This window comes from Amblyomma americanum, chromosome 7 (genome assembly GCF_052857255.1).
Source record: "Amblyomma americanum isolate KBUSLIRL-KWMA chromosome 7, ASM5285725v1, whole genome shotgun sequence".
Taxonomy (NCBI): Eukaryota; Metazoa; Arthropoda; class Arachnida; order Ixodida; family Ixodidae; genus Amblyomma; species Amblyomma americanum.
In genome coordinates, this window is record NC_135503.1 from 155,538,939 (window position 1) to 155,558,475 (window position 19,537).

The following is a 19,537-nucleotide window of genomic DNA, read 5'->3' on the forward strand; positions in this document are numbered from 1 at the left end:
GGTTAATTGGAGATACATGGAAGAGATCTTTGCCCTGCAGTGGGCGTAGTCAGGCTGATGATGATTATGTTGACGATCACTTCTGTCAGTACATATATGTTACTTATAAACTTTTGCTTAATCAGGTTTTACATTTTAATTACCACACTAATTATGATTGACAGTTCGTGCGGACACTTTTGCGGACAACTTCCTTCCACGCCACTCATGAGCCAAGAAAGGCTTACGCCTTAAAATTCTGTCGTTAAGACAAAACTATTTGTCTTACTTTTGACACGGTTATGCCGTGTTTTTTTTTTCGACTGGGTTAGGCCGCTACAAATGCGAGACCGCGTACTAAACAAATAGAAGCGCGCGCCTGGCTCACAACGTTCTTCGCTTAGGTGTCCTCGAGGTGGGCTGAAAGCTGCAGCACGCCACGTGTGCTTTTAACAGAGCGCAGAAGTCCACGCGCAGAAAGGTGGCGTTGACAAAAGTATACTTGTGCGCCTGAAGAACGCTTGCTCCTCACGCTAGGCTTTGTCTTGCGACACTGCGATCGGTACAGGAATCTTGACAGCTGCTCACGTAAACGCGAAATCCTTCCGTGGCCTACGTCCGGACGCCGGTGCGAAGAGCGCGCGCGCGGGCACCCGGCACCGAGCGCGTGGACCGCGTGGACACGCCTGACTCGCCGCCGGGTGGCGAGGGCTGCGGCGGCCTTGTGGGCTCGGGCCGTGGTGGCGCGGCGAGCGAGGATCCCAGTTTAGACAGACGCTCGGCCGAGGGACGCGAATAGCCGCGGCGGACGGATGGAGCCGAGCATGGCGGCGACGAGGTTGGCGATGCCGCTGCTCGTCCTCGTGCTGTTGACGGTGGGCGTCGCGGCATTCCCGGAGGTGGTCAAAATCGGTGAGTGTCTTTGCTCTTGCGGCCGGACAGTGCTCGACCGGGAAAGGCCCAACCGACCACGTGGGACTTGAGGCGTCATTTTTTTTGCAAGGGCAGCAGTGTGTGGAAAAAAGAAATAGCTGACTTTCTCGCTGCTGCGATTTGAGCGCAGTGGAGTTGCTCGGTTGAGGCAACTGAGGCCGGGATGTCTTTAGAACGCCCTAGTTTTACAACGTCCCACTCTGAAAAGTCCCGACAAAAAAAAGTCTTGCTTGTGACGGAAGGACAAAGCTTGACCCTGAATGCGGACAAGATAGAACCCGTCTCGCTCGAGACGACAGGGAGAAGTGCTAAAAGCACCTTCGACTACGCGTATGCGCTGAGGCGGCTAGGCGGCGTGTCCCGCATTTTTGGTAGTGGTTTTATTAAAAATAATAGTAAAAAGGAAGGAAAAGATTTTTGCTAGCCCCGGCATCTGCCATCGATACTGAAGCACCGGAGCTGGGGCAGCGGAAATAAAGGACAGCAGGCAGAATGGAGAAATGAAATGAAAGTGGTGAGGGGACAGGAATAGAGGATAGGGGGAGAAGTAATATGTACAAACTATTTACACAATAAGAAATGTGTCCAGGTTGTGCGCGTGATTAGTTCATTTTAGAGGAATTAAATCACACACGCGCACAGCACTGTGTTGGCTACAACTGGAGTGGGGCGTCCATTTAATAATCGTTCAAGGTAGAACGCGCGGAGCGTTCGGTCACTGCGTGTAACTACCTGACGGAGAACAGACGGGACGTCAAGCCCGTGTGTTCGAGGAATGCACAGAGGCTCACCAAAGTTCGCTCACGAGTGCGCGCACTGCCCTGCGGCCACAATAGCGTCTTGATGGAGTCTGGTAGTATGCCCTGCGCTCTATAGGCCGCGAGCATATCGCGACGAGCATCGGCGAACGCGCACAGTGAAGGAGCAGGTGTTCTAGTGTTTCCACTGCACCGCATCCGTCACACACATCACTCGTCGCGATTCCGTGACGCACCCGTCGTTCCCCGGGCCACACGCATGCCAATGCGCGCGCGGAGGATCATTGCACGTTGTGACCGTGTAAGTGCGCGACAGCCGGTGACACTGTCGATGCGCTCACCTCCCGCGGTGCATGGGTCGGGGTGCTGCTTTCGGAGATGGTCGTGGATGGCCGCACGCACGTCCTCCAGCGCAAGGGGCAGATCGCTGGCAGGTAGTTGGTGTGCAGCGGTCGCGAGGTCGTCAGCTTCTTCATTGCCGGCGATGCTGCAGTGACCGGGCACCCACTGTGCACGCACGGCACAACCTCTCTGCGCGAGGCGCTCGATGCGCGAGCGAATTTCCCGCACTTGTGGGGTACTGCGGCCGTTAGATTGCAGGCGGCTGAGGGCGGCGCGGGAGTCGCACAGCAGAGCACTCCTGGGCGGCGGAGGGCCGAGGGTGAGCAGCAGGTCCTGCCCGAGCCGGATCCCCATCAACTCCGCCGTGGTGGAGGAGCCCATGAAGGCTGCGTGTTTCTGGCTGTGCAGTCGCAGGGCGGGGATGGTGGCCGCCGCAGCAAGGGAGCAGCTGTCGCGGACCACTGAGCCGTCACGACGGTGTACACGAGGAGATGGTCCTGGAGCTCCTCGTGTATGACGGCTCTGGCCAGCTGCTGCACAGCACAGAGGGGTACGTGTGCTCCGCTTTCCCGCAATGCCGACGATCTCTCGCTGTACCTCCGAGGCAGCAGGCCAGGGCGCGTAGGAGCCGTAGGGGGGTGGGCCTTGGGTCAATTGCTCATACTCGAGCAGCGCCGCGCCCATTCGTGAGCGCGGGTGCGAGCGCATACGCTGCAGCAGCGAGCCGCCGTCCGGTGCGCGGTGAAGCCGGTCGATGTGATTCAATGCCCTGCGCGCTGCTTGGAGCTCAAGGGGCCACGCTCCTGCCTCGGCCAACGTTGCGGCGCACTGCGAGTTTTTGGGCAGGTCTAGGCACATGCGCAGGGACTTGCGGTGCTGAAGCTCGAGTTTCTTCCAGCACGGCTTGCGCACCGTGACGAGCGGCAGCGCATAGAGCACCGCCCCCAAAGCTGCGGCATTGTATAGACGCAGCGCGGCTTGCTGGGAGATGCCCTGGCCTCGAGCGGTGAGCTTGTGCTCGGCGGCGGTGATCCTCTTCATCTGCAGACAGGCCTTGGTCGCCGCGGGCGGAAGGAAAGGCGCCAGTCGATGTCCAGGCCAAGGTACCGCACCGATTTACGCCAAGGAATCGGAGTCTCGTCCAGTGACAGTGGCGCAAGGTGCGAGCGCGAAACGCAGGCCATGGCCACCGATTTGTCCGCGCTCAGCGACAGACCAAGGCCGCGCAAGCTGGCATCGATTGCGGTCAGGGCTTCCTGAAGGCACCCCCGCACGCGGAACGCCTCGCCCGGTGGTACCCGGCACCACAGAGCTATGTCGTCTGCATATATGGACATGTACACATGGTGTCGGCCGCTCGTGGGGAGGGAGGCCGGCACCACCGACATGGCCACATTAAACAGAAATGGTGATAGGACAGAGCCCTGCGGCAAGCCCATGTCGACCGGGCGAGGCTTGGAGAGCTTACCCCCTACTCGTACGCGCATGGTGCGCCCGCTCAGGAAGCCATGAACGTATCGCAAAAGGCGCCCGCTCACACCAGCCCCCTCAAGCACTGCGAGAATTGGTGCGCGATGAACGTTGTCAAAAGCGCCCGAGACGTCCAGTAGCAGCAGCAGCGGAACCTGGCCTGCTGCCCTGGCATGCTCCAGCGCTGTAACAACGTCCGATATAGAATCAGCCGTGCACCGCATCCCACGGAAACCCGTCTGCCGCTCGTCAAACAAATCAGCCTCCGCAGCCCGCTCGTTCAGACGCTGCAACGCCATATGCTCCATGAGCTTACCTGCCGCCGATGTTAATGCCACTGGCCGGTATCCGCTCAGCTCCGTAGGTGGGCGCCCTGCCTTTCGGATGGGACAAACGACCGCGGTTCGCCAATCCTCCGGTAGCTCCCCGCGTTCACACACCAGGTTGATCTGCTGCAGGAGGATCTGTCGTTGCTGCGCATCCAGGTTTCGCAGCATCTGGTATGTCACCCCGTCCGGTCCGGGCGCCGAGCGGCGGCTGCAGCGCTGCAACGCATTGTTCAATTCCGCCGCGGTGAACGGCGCATCACATGGACCTTCGGAGGCGACGGGCGAGGGACTGGCGTCGCTTCTGGGGCTCTCAGGAGGAGCTTTGTTAGCGGCGTTTGCGGGGCTGGGCGGCGCGAATCGATCGGCAAGCCGCTCTGCCAATTCTACAAAGCTGAGCCCGCTGGAGATTGCGAGGGCGGCCAGCGGTTGACGGTTTGCCTGTGGTTCGGTGATGCGCCGCAGGGTGTCAAACAGCCTCCGCGAGCTGACATCTTCCTCCATCCTTTGGCATAGTGAAGCCCACTGCCGGCGGTATAGCTTGTTGTCGTGGCTTCGCGCTGCTGCGTCCAAGCGGTTGTAGACAGTCCAGTCGGCGGCTCTGTCAGTCCGTCGCGCCCGTCGCTCTGCGCGATCTCTCTTCTCGCGCAGATTGAGCAGCTTCATATCAGGTGTGGGCTGCCCTGCCCTTACCTCTGCTCGTTGGGTGGCAGCGAGAGCGCTTCGGACTAGACTTGAAAAGAAATCTGCGCCAGTGGCCGCCGCCTCGTCGACCGCCCGCCTGAACGAAGATACCCCAGGGGATGTGAAATCTAACGTAAAGTTAAGGTGGTGCGGGAAAAGTTATCGTTGTTTCTGTGCCTACGAAATGCCTTGCCTTGCAGTCACCGGGCGCACTTTGCATGCAGAAATGTTCATTGCCTTCAAAATCGTTCATTAACTCCACACGCCGGGCGGAAGATTCACTTAAAACTGAGAAAGCAAAGCAGCAATGTCGGAATCTTAAACTGAAAGCAAATTATAGAAATATTCGACAACCCAACTTTCTATTCTGAACGTTGCAAAGCGAGAATACAATGACTCCTAATTAAAGAGATGTGGAAATAGGGATGATGAACACCGCAAATTAAATAAAAAGCATTGCCGTATGCATTCATTGGATTCGATGATAGTTAGCTTCCGTTATATGTATGTTGTAACGACTCCCTCACTTCCCTACCCTCGTCTGCTCAAAGGACCAGACAGGCTTTCGTAAAGGCTACTCGGCAATATACCATATTCGTTATGATCCATAGCGCGGCAACAAAACAGGAGAGAAACACAAGCGCTAAAGCCCTTGTGTTTGTCCCCTGTTTTGTTGCTGCGCTATGGATCATAACGCATACCCACTAGCCCGAACCATCACCTTGTTAAGTCATTCCATATTCACACTATCAATCAGATGATATAGAAATGCGCAGCTTTCATAGATTACGATATAGTATTTGATTAAGTCAAAACCTCAGAAGTCACGCAGCCATTACGGGACCATGGTGTAGAAGAGGCGTATGTAAAGGTAATGGGAAATATCATAACGGCTGCACAGCCGCCATAGACCTGCACAGAGGCAGTAAGATCCCAAAAGTAAAAGGTGTGAGTCGGGGGGACGCGATCTCTCGAGTACATTTCACCGCGTGTTTACAGGATGTATTCAGAGATCTTGATTGGGAAGAATTGGGGACAACAATTAATGAAGAATACATTAGTAACCAGTGATTCCCTGATGACATTAGCTTGCTGAGTAACTAAGGGAAGGAATAGCAACGCATTATTAATGACGTTGACATTCAAAGCAGAACGGAGTGTCTAAAATTAATATATAGAAAACTAAAGTTTTGTTCAACAGCAGTTTACGATATAGTGAGGCGCTGGTAGTGCCCAGAGAATATAGTCGAGCCCGCTTATAATGGTCGCAGTTATAACGAACGCCTGCTTATAGCGAAAGCGGGTGAAGGCGTACCGTCAAAATATGTATTAGTGGTTTGGCACTGTGTCTCAGGGGAAACTAATGATCGTGGCCACACCAATCCGTTACAATGAACGAACGAGGAGGCTCCGTAAACCCGAAAAAGCGTGCTGTCCCTGCAGCGCATAGACTGGAGAGCGACTCTCAGCTTCCGTCGCCACTTCAAAGGAAGTGTCTAGCTCTAAAGATCAAGAAAAAAGGCGGCATTGAATTAACCGCCGGCCAAGCGCGCACCGGCCACAAGGTCAGTTCGTGCGTACTTGTGTGCCCGCTTGGCAAAGCGTCTAACGTGGAAGCAAAAGTGTGGGCAGAGTTCAAGGCGAAACTACTACACGCGGCCAGTGAACAACTCATGGCAGCGATTTGAGAGGTTCGGATACCAGTCACGAGGTATGCCTTGCTCTCCCACCCGGTCACGTGGCGTGCGTCACCTGCACAATAGGATCTCCGCCTTCTACACTGTTGCCACATGCAAACATCGCGCAGACAGTGGGCAGTCTGCGTCGCCCTTGTGCAGAGTGGCCCTGATGTGTGCACCAATGAAAACTGAAATGAGGCAGTTGGCTCTCGGGTAGAGTGCAAGTTCCTACCTTGACTGTAGGCCTGCGTGGCCCTGTTTCTGCGAAGAGTTATTTCAAGTAGACAGTAGCTGTTGCGCGGTGTCACTAAATTATTTGGAGCCCAATGCGCTGCTCGAGCGCACTACTCCAGAAGGATGTATAGTGAATGTTCTGTGCGCAGATGTGCTGCGGTAGCTACGTCGCTACATCCTTATGACTCTGTCGAAAATCAAAGATGAAGATGCCAGCTTACCACCAGTTGCTGTGAAAGCCTTAATCGCTATTGGTGTAATCGCGTGCCTTATGTGGCTCCTCCGCAGTCAGGGTTTCGGCCAGGAGTACGGGCGCATGCTGGAGAGCTTACAAAGCGACTATAGGGTCCCCTTTGAAGGTACAGCCATGCACAACGGATTTTTTAAAGACATAAACAGCACTGTCTGGCTTCGTATTTTTTGGCTCTAATACGGATAGTCTATTTACTATAAACGTCGGATAGTTAGTGTATGAGGTCCCAAAGCGACTCAGGCCATGAGGGACGCCGTAGAGCGGAGGGTTACGGAATTTCGACCTTATGAGGTTCTTTAAAGTACATTGACTTCGCACAGTACATGGGCCATTAGCATTTAGCCTCCATCGAAATACCACCGCCGCTGCCGGGATCCAACCCGCGTCATTCGGGTAAGCAGCCGAGTGCCCCAACTACTGAGCCACCGCGGCGGCTTGAACCTCAGGCACAACGAGAGCAATCCGCGTACCATCAGGTTCGTCATAACCGGGCTCGACTGAACGTCTACTTATGGCAGGCAGTGACGGCAGGCATGCACTGCAATAACGAAATTATTACAAAAATGAGAGTGGGGTGAAGCGCATTTGGGGACAGGTACTCTGAGATCATATCGTAAATGACAGTTTAGGGATATCCATCAAAAGGTATACAGGGTGTTTCAGCTAACTTTTAGCCAAGGTTTAAAAATATGCCGCAGCACTCTGAGACGATGCGACCAAATCCACGTTGCTGGCTATTGTATGAATCAAGTCACACTATTTTTGGATTGTGCTTAGTTACATAATTACTCCAGATTCATTAACCAACTTCGCAACCTACGAATATAAGCTCAAATTCCAGTGGGAACGTTGTAGAAGCGTCCGCAAAACGCCCGATTGAACAGTGTCTAACTTTACATCTCATCATCATCAGCCTGACTACACCCACTGCAGGGCAAAGGCCTCTCCCATGTCTCTCCAATTAGCCCTGTCCTTGCCAGCTTCGCCCAGCCTATGCCTGCACAATTCTTAATCTCATCCGCCCACCTAACCTTCTGCCGCACCCTGCTGCGCTTGCCTTCTCTTGGAGTCCACTCCGTTACCCTTAAGTACCAGCGGTTATCTTGCCTTCGCATTACATGCCCTGTTCATACCCATTTCTTGCTCCTGGTTTCGACTAGGATGTCATTAATCCGTGTTTGTTCCCTCACCCACTCTGCCCGCTTCCGGTCTCTTAACGTTACACCTATCATTTTTCTTTCCATGGCTCGCCGCGTTGTCCTGAACTTACGCTGCACCCTTTTCGCTAGCCTCTAAGTTTCTGCCCCGTAGGTGAGTACCGGCAAGGTACAGCTGTTGTACACTTTTCTCTTGAGGTATATGGGTAAACTGCCATATGCACTGCACCCCATTCTTAGGGCGCGTTCGCACTTGTCCAAAAATCCGGCGAGCGAATCTGTAAACTAGGATCTGTTCACATCTGTTGACGCCCGGGCGAGGCAGAACCGCCGCGCCGCTGCTGTTTATCGCTTTTCCACACACTTCCCAGCCACCACGTCACCGCTCGCGGCGTACACAGATATGGTTAGAAAAGAGCATAAATCGATGCTGCCTGTGTGCCATAACCGTATGCACGCTTACATACGTAAACGCAGGCACATTCCCATTTCTAGTTCAGCGTATGCAAACAGACTAGCAACGAAACGTCTAGCCTAGAGGCGTCATCTGCTAGTCAGGACGGGAACTAGTAGTCAACAAAACCAGCGCTCCTCTTAAGCCTAGTAGCGGCAGAATCGTCACCATAAATAAAAAATAAAGCAAATTTATCACTTGTACTTCTGCTTATAGGTGAGGTGAGACGAAGCGATGTACCGGTGTCCGATTTATGGCCAGTGAACGCGCTGAAAAAGGCCACAACAACGACGAATTCATTCCTAGGCGAGGGGTCCTGGGTCGAAGGGCGCCGCTATGTTTTTCGAACGCGAAAAATTTGGGTCCAACCCGATCGCCCCCGCTGCGCCGCTTTCCGCCTCGCTCGGCGCCAAAAGCGGCCGAATCCGCTTCGCTCGCCGGATTTTTGCCCTTATCCTTCTAGTTATTTCCGTCTCATGATCCGGATCAGCTTTCACTAGCTGCCCTAAGTAGACCTATTCCTTTACTCCTTCCAGCACCTCGCTGTCAATTGAGAACTGCTGTTCCCTTGGTAGACTGTTGAACATTACTTTGATTTTCTGTATATGTATTAACTTTTAGACCCACCGTTGTGCTCTGCCTGTCTAGCTCATTGATCATGCTTTGCAGTTCATTTCCTGACTGACTCAGCAAGGCAATGTCATCAGTGAATCCCAGATTGTTTAGGTATTTTCCATTAACTCTTACCCCCCACTGTTCCCAGTTATGGCCTCGGAATATTTCCTGTAAACAGGCGGTGAATAGCATTGGCGAGATAGTGTCTCCTTGCCTGACGCCTTTCCTTATTGGAATTTTATTGCTGACTTTATGGATTACGGTAGTAGCTGTGCAATTGCTATATATATTGTCACGTAGTGGTGACGGCAGTCGAAGCAGCGATGAAGACGGACGAAAGGGGTCTTCTAAAAGAACTGTTTATTGGGCTGACTTGCACCCAAAATGGACTGAATCACTCGGCGGCGGCGAAGCGACAAGCGTGCTCGGCGGTCGTCGAACAGAATGCCCGCCGCTGTCGGCCGTGCTCAATTTAAAGCTGATAGCGAACATTCGAGATAAAGGGCGCAAAGTTACTAGAACATTCCGGAACAACGTAGAATCAGCTTTGCCTGGCTGCGATCAATCGAGATAAATCTAGTCGCGTCTTGCGTCGCAAACAAAGCGATAAGGTGGTGTCACGGCAGATTTGAAAAACGAACAAACACTGCAAATATTGGCGGCATTACTCCCCTCTCAAAGAAGCATCGACCCGATGCATTAAAACAAATAATGCGACTAGTAAGGGAAAAAACAGATCTTGCGAAAATAGAGCATGGAAATGCAGCGGCCTTTAGCGCGCATAATACGGCTTCAGACGGACTACATGGACAACTTCTGGTCGTACGCGGCGTCGCTGGGATGCAGTCATTGCGTCAGGGATGACTTCATAATCCAGTTCACCCAGCCGACGAAGAACCTTGTACGGGCCGAAATAGCGGCGCAAAAGCTTTTCACTCAATCCACGGCGGCGAATGGGCGTCCACACCCAGACTTGGTCTCCTGGCTTGTATTCCGTGTTGCGTCGTCGTAGGTTGTAGCGTCTGGCGTCGGACCGCTGCTGATCTTTGATCCGTAATCGGGCAAGCCTTCGAGCTTCTTCTGCGCGTTGAAGGTAGGCGGCAACGTCGACGTTCTCTTCTTCTGTAACGTTGGGCAGCATGGCGTCTAGCGTGGTCGTGGCCTCCCTGCCATGGACGAGCCTAAAAGGCGTCATCTGGGTGGTCTCCTGCACTGCGGTGTTGTAGGCGAAGACGACGTAAGGCAGGATGACATCCCAGGTTTTATGTTCGGCATCGACATACATAGCGAGCATATCGGCGATGGTTTTGTTCAGGCGCTCGGTCAGTCCGTTGGTTTGCGGATGGTATGCAGTTGTCCTCCGGTGGCTGGTTTGGCTGTAGCGCAGGATGGCTTGCGTGAGTTCCGCCGTAAATGCTGTTCCTCTGTCCGTGATGAGCACATCGGGGGCGCCGTGTCGAAGAATGCACTCCACGAAAAAATTGGCCACTTCTGCTGCTGTTCCGTTCGGTAGGGCTTTCGCCTCGGCGTAGCGGGTCAGGTAGTCGGTCGCTATGATGATCCACTTATTTCCAGATGTTGACGTTGGAAAAGGGCCAAGCAAGTCCATGCCAATCTGCTGAAAGGGTCTTGAGGGAGGTTCAATGGGGTTCAGAAATCCTGCTGGTCGTGTGGGAGGAGTCTTTCGTCGCTGACAATCTCGGCATGTTTTCACATAGTGTGCGACATCGGCAGACAGTCGGGGCCAGTAATACTTGTCTTGAATGCGGCGGAGGGTGCGAGTAAACCCGAGATGTCCAGCTGTCGGCTCGTCGTGTGAAGCCTGTAGAACTTCTTCGCGGAGACAAGTAGGTACAACAAGGAGGTAGGCTGTTTTGTTCGCTGTAAAGTTCTTCTTCACAAGGACCTCATTCTGCACACAGAAAGAAGACAGTCCTCGCTTGAATGAAGCGGGGGTGAAGAAACCTTGCCTTCCAGGTACTCGATGAGGCCTTTTAGGTTGGGGTCCAAGCGTTGCTGCTGAGCAAAAGAGCTTGCGCTGATGGGTCCCAGGAAGGCGTCCTCATCGTCGTCCAGCGGCGGTGCATCTACAGGGGCTCGTGAGAGGCAATCGGCGTCAGTGTGCTTGCGTCCGGACTTGTAAACGACGGTGACGTCAAACTCCTGGAGACGCAGACTCCATCGAGCGAGTCGGCCAGAGGGATCCTTCAAATTGGCAAGCCAGCAGAGCGCGTGGTGGTCGCTGACCACCTTGAACGGCCGTCCGTAGAGGTAGGGGCGGAATTTCGACGTAGCCCAGATGATGGCACGGCACTCCTTCTCAGTGGTCGAATAGTTAGCCTCGGCTTTGGAAAGGGAACGGCTAGTGTATGCGATGACCTTCTCCAGCCCGTCACTTTTTTGAACGAGAACGGCGCCTAGTCCCACGCTGCTTGCGTCGGTATGAACTTCAGTATCGGCGTTTTCATCAAAATGCGCAAGGATCGGTGGGGACTGTAAACGACGCTGAAGTTCCTTGAAGGCTTCTGCTTGCGGCGCTTCCCATTTAAACGGCACGTCTGCCTTCGTCAGTTGGGTCAGGGGCTCGGCGATGCGCGAAAAGTTTTTCACAAATCGTCGGTAATATGCGCATAGTCCGAGAAATCTGCGCACTGCTTTCTTATCGGCCGGCGGTTGAAACTGTTCAATAGCAGCTGTTTTCTGCGGGTCTGGGCGTACTCCTTCCTTGCTAACGATGTGGCTTAGAAACAGCAGCTCTTCGTAGGCAAAGTGGCATTTCTCTGCTTTCAAGGTTAGGCCAGACGACTTGATTGCGTCTAGTACTGTTCGAAGTCTTTTGAGGTGCTCTTCAAAGTTCGAGGCGAAGACAACGATGTCATCTAAATATACCAGAGAAATCTGCCACTTCAGGCCTGCCAGCACTGTATCCATTACTCGTTGAAACGTCGCTGGTGCGGAACAGAGACCAAATGGCATCACCTTGAACTCAAACAGCCCATCCGGAGTTATGAATGCTGTCTTCTCGCGATCTCTTTCGTCGACCTCAATTTGCCAGTAGCCGCTCTTGAGGTCCATCGATGAGAAATATTTGGCGTTGCAGAGGCGGTCCAGTGTGTCGTCGATGCGGGGGAGGGGGTAGACGTCCTTCTTTGTTATGTTGTTCAAGCGGCGGTAATCCACGCAGAATCGAAGTGCGCCGTCTTTCTTTCTCACTAGAACAACCGGTGCCGCCCATGGGCTGTTTGAAGGCTGGATGACGTCGTCGCGAAGCATTTCTTCGACTTGGTCCCGGATGGCTTGTCGTTCTCGCGGAGACACACGGTAGGGGCTTTGACGGAGAGGTCGGACGTGTTGATCCGTTATAATGCGATGCTTGGCAATTGGCGTCTGTCGCACCTTCGGCGATGTCGAAAAGCACTCACTGTAGTTTTGAAGCAGATTGCGGATCTGGTCTTGTCTGTTCCGGTGCAGGGCTGGGTTGATGTCGAAAGTGTGCGAGTTCTCTTGGTCAGGCGGATCTTCTGCGGAGGGGTCGGAGAGGGCGAAGGAGTCTCGTACGTCAGATATTTCGTCGTAGAAAGCAATCGTCGTTCCTCTGTTAATATGCCGGTATTCTTCGCTGAAGTTAGTCAGCAGTACTTCGGCCTGGCCATTGCGGAAATGTGCGATGCCTCTTGCGATGCTGATTCCTCGGTCTAGTAGCAACTGCATGTTCCCCTCGATGATGGCTTCAGTGTTTATGGCTTTCGTGGCGCCTACGGTCACGATAACGCTTGAACGGGGTGGGACGCTCACTTCTTCCTCCAGGACACTTAGGGCAACGTGATTTTCCCGAGTTTTCATCGAAGCGATGGCTTCGTCTGTCGAAAGCGTGATCAGCTTGGATCGCAGGTCGATGATCGCCTGATGCTCATTAAGGATATCCATACCCAAGATCACTTCGCGGGAGCATTGCGGTAGCACAACAAAGGTCGCAGGATAGGTATGTCCTTTGACAGTCACTCGCGCTGTGCATCGTCCTGATGGCGTAATGAGGTGGCCCCCAGCGGTGCGAATTTGTGGGCCGTCCCAAGCCGTTGTGACTTTTCTGAGCTGCGCAGCGAATGTTCCATTCATCACCGAGTAATCGGCTCCTGTGTCGACTAGAGCGGTAACTTTCCGGCCGTCGATAGTCACTTCTAGGTCGGAGGTCCTGGCTCTTGCATTGCATGTCGCTCTCGGCGTCGGGTCACGGCTTCGTCGCGTATGCGAGTCACGGGTTGGGCGTGTGGTCGAAGCTCCTCTGGGTGGCGGCGTCGATTTCAAGGTAGCTTGCGTCGTGGTCGAGGTTCTCATTGTGTGCGGCGTTGGTGCAGCGAGTGTCGGTTCTTCATGCGGCGTCGCGGGTGCAGCGTCTTCATGGGGCGTGGTCGGTGGAGGATCTTCGGCGTTTAGCTCGTGAGCAACCTCACCTCCAGAGGTTGCTGCCTTTAGTTTCCCCTACGGGGGCTGGGCGACCTTCCTCGTACCGCGGCTGCGTAGCTGCGGCGTGGCGACGCAAAGCGCGAGGTTGACGGCGATGGTGAGCGCGAAAAGCGGTTCGGCGTGTACTCTTCTCCACGGGCTTGACGTCCCGTCTGTTCTCCGTCAGGTAGTTACACGCAGTGACCGAACGCTCCGCGAGTTCTACCTTGAACGATTAATAACTGGACGCCCCACTCCAGTTGTAACCTACACAGTGCTGTGCGCGTGTGTGATTTAATTTCTCTAAAATGAACTAATCACGCGCACAACCTGGACACATTACTTATTGTGTAAATAGTTTGTACATATTACTTCTCCCCCTGTCCTCTATTCCTGTCCCCTCACCTCTTTCATTTCATTTCTCCATTCTGCCTGCTGTCCTTTATTTCCGCTGCCCCAGCTCAGGTGCTTCAGTATCGATGGCAGATGCCGGGGCTAGCAAAAATCTTTTCCTTCCTTTTTACTATTATTTTTAATAAAACCACTACCACCACCACCACCACCACTCTTCTCGACGCAGGTACTCGTCGATTTCGTGCGGACGTTGTCCGAAGCGTGGTCGAGGGGCGTTAACGGCAAATCCTCGAAGACCGATACGTCGGTACGGGCAGTGACGAAGAATATGGCCGGCCTCACCGCAATGGAAGCACAACGGCCGGTTGTCGGAAGTCCTCCAGGCGTCGCATTTCCTGGGGCTTGAGCGTCGGTCATAGGCTGGGCGGGTGGTGGCTGGGAGGCGGCGTTGTGGAACGATTGGCTCATCTCGGGGAAGACGTGGGGGTTGTCGTTGGGGCTGGGCAGTCCTTACTGCAGCGGCGTAGGTCATGGCCTGGGGTTCTGTGGCCGTCGGGGTGCCAAGTGCCTGTTGCACTTCTTCCCGTACCACATCCATCAGAGTCTCTGCTTGTGGCTGTGGGGAGGATGGCAGTAATCGGCGTAGCTCCTCTCGGATGATTTCGCGGATAACTTCCCGGAAGCTGTCGCTGGTGGTGGCCGGCGTGTCCGAACGGATTGCACAGGCAGAGGAAGGGCGATTGTACTGCCGAGCTCGAACGTCGAGGGTCTTCTCAATCGTGCAGGCTTCTTGCATAAACTCTTCGACTGTTTTTGGCGGCTGGCGGACGAGGCTTGCAAAGAGTTGTTCTTTTACGCCACGCATTAAAAACTGAACTTTCTTTTCCTCGGTCATCCCGGGATCGGCGCGGCGAAATAGGCGCTTCATCTCCTCGACGTAACTGCGGACGGGCTCATTCGGAAGCTGGATCCTGGACTCGAGGAGTCGTTCGGCTCTTTCTTTCCTCACGACACTGGTGAATACCTTCAATAGTTCTCTCTTGAATAGCTCCCATGTCGTAAGGGACGGCTCGTGGTTTTCGTACCACGTGCGTGCGGAGCCATCCAATGAGAAAAAAAACGTGTCCAATCTTTGCCGCATCATCCCACTTGTTGAATGCCTCCACGCGCTCAAATTGGTCCAACCATTCTTCAGGGTCTTCGCCTAGGGATCCATTGAAAGTTGGCGGCACCCGCGGCTGCTGCAGTATGATCGGTGTCGACATCTTTGGCGAGGTTGCAGTGCTGGTAGCAGCGTCTTTTCGCTGTCTGGTGCGGTCCGGCAGTTTCCCGAACTCAGGCTCCTCTCCCTGGAGACGTCGGCTGGCTCGCTGAGCTGCTGGTTCGTCCTCGGGTGTGAAGCGCTCAGGGCTGGGTTCACGACTTGAAGGGGGCGTCCGGAACATGGAAGTTACCCCGCACCTCCACCAGATGTCACGTAGTGGTGACGGCAGTCGAAGCAGCGATGAAGACGGACGAAAGGGGTCTTCTAAAAGAACTGTTTATTGGGCTGACTTGCACCCAAAATGGACTGAATCACTCGGCGGCGGCGAAGCGACAAGCGTGCTCGGCGGTCGTCGAACAGAATGCCCGCCGCTGTCGGCCGTGCTCAATTTAAAGCTGATAGCGAACATTCGAGATAAAGGGCGCAAAGTTACTAGAACATTCCGGAACAACGTAGAATCAGCTTTGCCTGGCTGCGATCAATCGAGATAAATCTAGTCGCGTCTTGCGTCGCAAACAAAGCGATAAGGTGGTGTCGCGGCAGATTTGAAAAACGAACAAACACTGCAAATATTGGCGGCAATATCTTCCAGTATTTTGACAAAAGGCTCTTCTACACCGTGGTTCCGCAATGCCTGTATTAGTGTTTATGTTTCCACTTAGTCACTTAGTCATGTGCTTTCTCGGGATCAATGAAGGCTATATGTAGGGGTTGTTTATATTCTGCGCGTTTCTCTATCCCCCAACTGATAGTGTGAATATGATCTATTGTGGAATATCCTTTACGAAAGCCTGCCTGATCTTTTGGTTCATCAAAATCTAAGGTTTCCCAGCCTCCATTACCGATTAGCTTAGTAAATGCCTTGTAAGCAACGGACAGTAAGCTGATCGGTCTGTAATTTTTCAAGTATTTTGCGTCTCCTTTGTTATGAATTAAGATAACTTTTTTCGTTCTTCCAAGCTTCTGGTACGGTCGAGGTCATAAGGCATTGCGTATACAGGGTGGCTAAGTTTTCTAGCACAGCGATTGTGTGGCAGCGCCCTGGGACCTTTTCAGTGGCAGCACACCCGGCCAATTGAGCTCTTCGTTTGCAGGCGTTCGTCTTGGCACGAAAGTAGTCATCTGAGTCAACATCTGGCCAGCTATGCATCTACGGCGCGATGCCACAAATCTGCATGCGTCTGATCACGTGTGTTTTAGACAGCGTCATCTATCGTTCCTGGGCACATGCAGCTACCAAAGCAATGCAGCGCACGTGCGCACAGACTGTATCAGCTTCACTGTCTGCTATCTGGCTCCTGATTACGAAACAACGTGATGGCACAAGGCCAAACAAAAGAGCGGAAGAGAACAAAGCGACGCAACTCAGCACTGTCTTCTTTGGCCTTCTGCCATCGCGCTGTTTCGTAACCATGATGCAAAACCAGCTAGCCCATCAGCGCACATTTTCATGACCCACCGCGTTTCGATGGAGGTGAAACGCAAAAGGCGCCCGTGTGCTGTGGGACGTCAGTGCATGTTAAAGATCTCCAGGCGGTCGAAATATTAGAGCGTTAGCTCTATACTGGTCGCGTTTCGAGCCTCCGAGTTATGCTGATACCATGGATAGAATCCAAGATGGCGGCTTCCATAGCAACGACATTGTTTCCCAGTGGTCGCCATGGTAATTTAGGTGGTCACGTAATGGAATAAAATGATAACACGCGGCAGCATGACGCCCGTGCACCAAAACTTGCAACTAAAATACGTCGATCCGGTATATATACCCTTGCCTGGTAGGCGTCAAACTTAGTCACGAGATTCGTGTAAAATTTGTGGGCCCACCGTTTGATGTTCCGGATGGCGTCATACAATTCTGCGTTTTTTGCAATATAAACTTGCTAGTTGAATAAGAGCCTAGCTCGCGGCAGGGATTCGAACCGGCGACCTATGTACCCCCAATTCCGCGGCTTTAGGAATCTTCATATTAATTAAATATTGTGGCTCAACCGTTTGTCGCAAAGTGTTCAGGGTGGTGGCATACGATTTCGTGAAGCATAAACTTAATAATTAGAGTCTAGCCCGCGGCAAGGATTCGAACCGGCGACCTATGTTAGGTGCGTTAACGCTCGATAATCTATCGCTGCCTCAGCGCCGGCTCATTTCTCCAGAGTCCTTCACTACGGCACCTCTCTCTCTCTCTCTTTCACTCCCACCTTCCTGCCTTCCATTTACGGCGCGGTTCCGGAGTCTACCGAAGTGTGAGACAATAGACTTTTATCACCTCCGCACTGTAAACACGGGGACTACGGTAACTGCTACCGTACAGCAGATATGGCTAGGCAAGCCTCACAACGGCAGCAACGGCAATGCGTTACCGAACTTGCCGTACGGTTAACCAGCTACGCTGAAGCTGTCGAATTACTGCGCCATTTCCTCTCCCGAAAAAACCAATTTTACAGCGAAACTGTATACCTCTACCGTCCAAGAAAATTTTCGTGTCGTGGTGAGCAAAAAACGCCAGGCTACAAATTTAATGCCACTCCGAGTGGAAAAGTATCCAACAGCGCAAAAAAGTGAATGCTCAAGTGCCGTCGTAACGGGTAATTAGGTGTCATTTTACAGCTTCGCTGTCCAACCACCTTCACAGAAACAGCAGATCTCCTTCGAAATCAGGCATACAGCATATAGCTTAGTACTCGTTTTCAATAAACGACAAAACAAGCTTCAAAACCACATTATTGATTTCGAAGGTGCGTGTGAACAGTGGGAACACCATCCGATGCTTTCCGGTAAATATTAGGTTCACAGCTGCCCCGAAAGTGGTTGACGTCATTCGAAGCCCTCGTGTGAAGTGCAAACCGCATAATGTATGATAACGGCGCCTGCAAACAATGTGAAGCATGTTCCTTCTCCCCGCGTGTGTTTCCCGGTAAAGATTACGGTTGCGTAAACTACTCCGAATGGAAAAGTACCCAACAGCATAGAAATCGTATATCGTACTGATCATAATGGAGTCGTGAATGTCGCTGTGAAGTAATAAAGGTTAATATAAAGATTATAATAACCAAAAACCAAAAATGAAAATAAGAACGAGTAAAAATAAAACTAAAATAGGTATGCAAAGAAGAAAAATAAAAACAAAAAGAAAACTTAATAACAATATAAAATATTTAAGAATGAAAAACGGAGGGAAAAGAGAGGACAGGGAAGGGCTTTCACATTTCCGCTCTTAAGCAGAATTAAGTGCGATCCTGCAACTTTTCTTTATAGGCAGTCTATTGACTGTGTATACAAAAAAAATTGGCAGTGCCTTAGCTCGGGTATGCCCAGGATATACGTAGCGAGAGGTACGTACCCTGGCTGAGCTTGTTGTGGTCACTGTATGTTTAGCAGAGACATTAGGCTCAATCTTGGCGACTATGCGCCGTCTATTACGCTCGGCAGTCTGGAATCTCCGTTTGGCAAGCTGTTCCTCTCTCTGTTCGGGCGTCTCCGCTGCTCTCTTCGCCTTCTTAAGCTCACTCTCTCTTTGTTTAGTAGCCAAGTGCCAGGCGACAACCTCAGGATCGGAAGAGTTAATCTTCTCTTGTATATAGCGCCGTTAAGCAGCGGCTGGACTCTCCTTCTGTGCGTCCATATGAAACGGTGGGATACAGCCGTCCATTACATCCCCGCCTTTTGTAGGCAATGCTGCGCATGCGACGCGCGGTTCGGGTCATAGAGCGGCGTGCGGCGAGGCAGGGACGAAGCGCGCGGCGCACCTGTGGGGTCTCTCTACGTACCATGGTATCAGCGCATGCGCACAACTGCTCATCCGCGTGACGTCACGTATGGCTCCGACGGTGGAGCGGGCGCGCGGCCGCGGCGAAAGCGAAGCGCACGCCGCACCCGCTGCTCCTCTCCGGTTGCCATGGGATCGGCGCATGCGCACTACTGGTCTCTCCGAACTACAGCGAAATGCTCGTCTGACAGCCAAGCGTAGCTCTTGCTACAAAAGGAAATTTCTATAGAAAGACACTACAGTCTACAAGAAGCCTACAGACAGACGTATTGACCGTTTTTCTTGGCCCACACACATTCCGTGCTGCGCATAACGCCGTGCCAGCGGCAGCAGTGATTGATAATGGTTTCCAGTACCCGCGAGAACGATGTGAAATCAATATTCTCATGAACAGAAGCCATCCGCATGCGAAAAACCCACCCAAAATAACACGATTCCACCACGCAGCCAACGGCTGCTCCCTCTCAGTCAAGTACTGCCCAAGCCAGACCGGACCAGTGATGGCGCCAGTTCTGCATTATGACGGTGCCCACGAGAAGAATATCGTGAGGGCCTGAGTGCGCCACTACACGATAACAAAATTAACAAATTATCGAACAAACAAACCTACAACAAAACATATATTCGCAGTATGTCTTGCAGTAGAGTGGTTGCATGCAGGCATGAAATGCTTTGCAAGACACGCGTAAAAATTTTGGAACGAGCTACGCGCGCTGCTAGCCGCCTTCCTTGAGTCGTAATCAGCCTGGCCCTTCGGCTGCTTGACCTGCTGGCGCTCGAAATCCGACAAGAAGGCGCGGCCAGCGTCCCACGTCATGATGCGCCGCAG

General features: G+C 52.8%; 1 protein-coding gene across 2 annotated transcripts in view; it reads left to right on the forward strand.

The window, feature by feature from the left end:
• Nucleotides 1-735: 735 nt before the first annotated feature.
• Nucleotides 736-19,537, forward strand: part of LOC144096705 (glutamate receptor ionotropic, kainate 2-like) — a 153,309-nt gene continuing 134,507 nt past the window's right edge. For both annotated transcript variants that reach the window (XM_077629549.1, XM_077629550.1), the window contains exon 1: nt 736-891. In XM_077629549.1, coding sequence (XP_077485675.1) covers nt 792-891 — 100 coding nt within the window. In that variant the 5' untranslated portion in view covers nt 736-791. The remainder of the gene's footprint in view (nt 892-19,537) is intronic.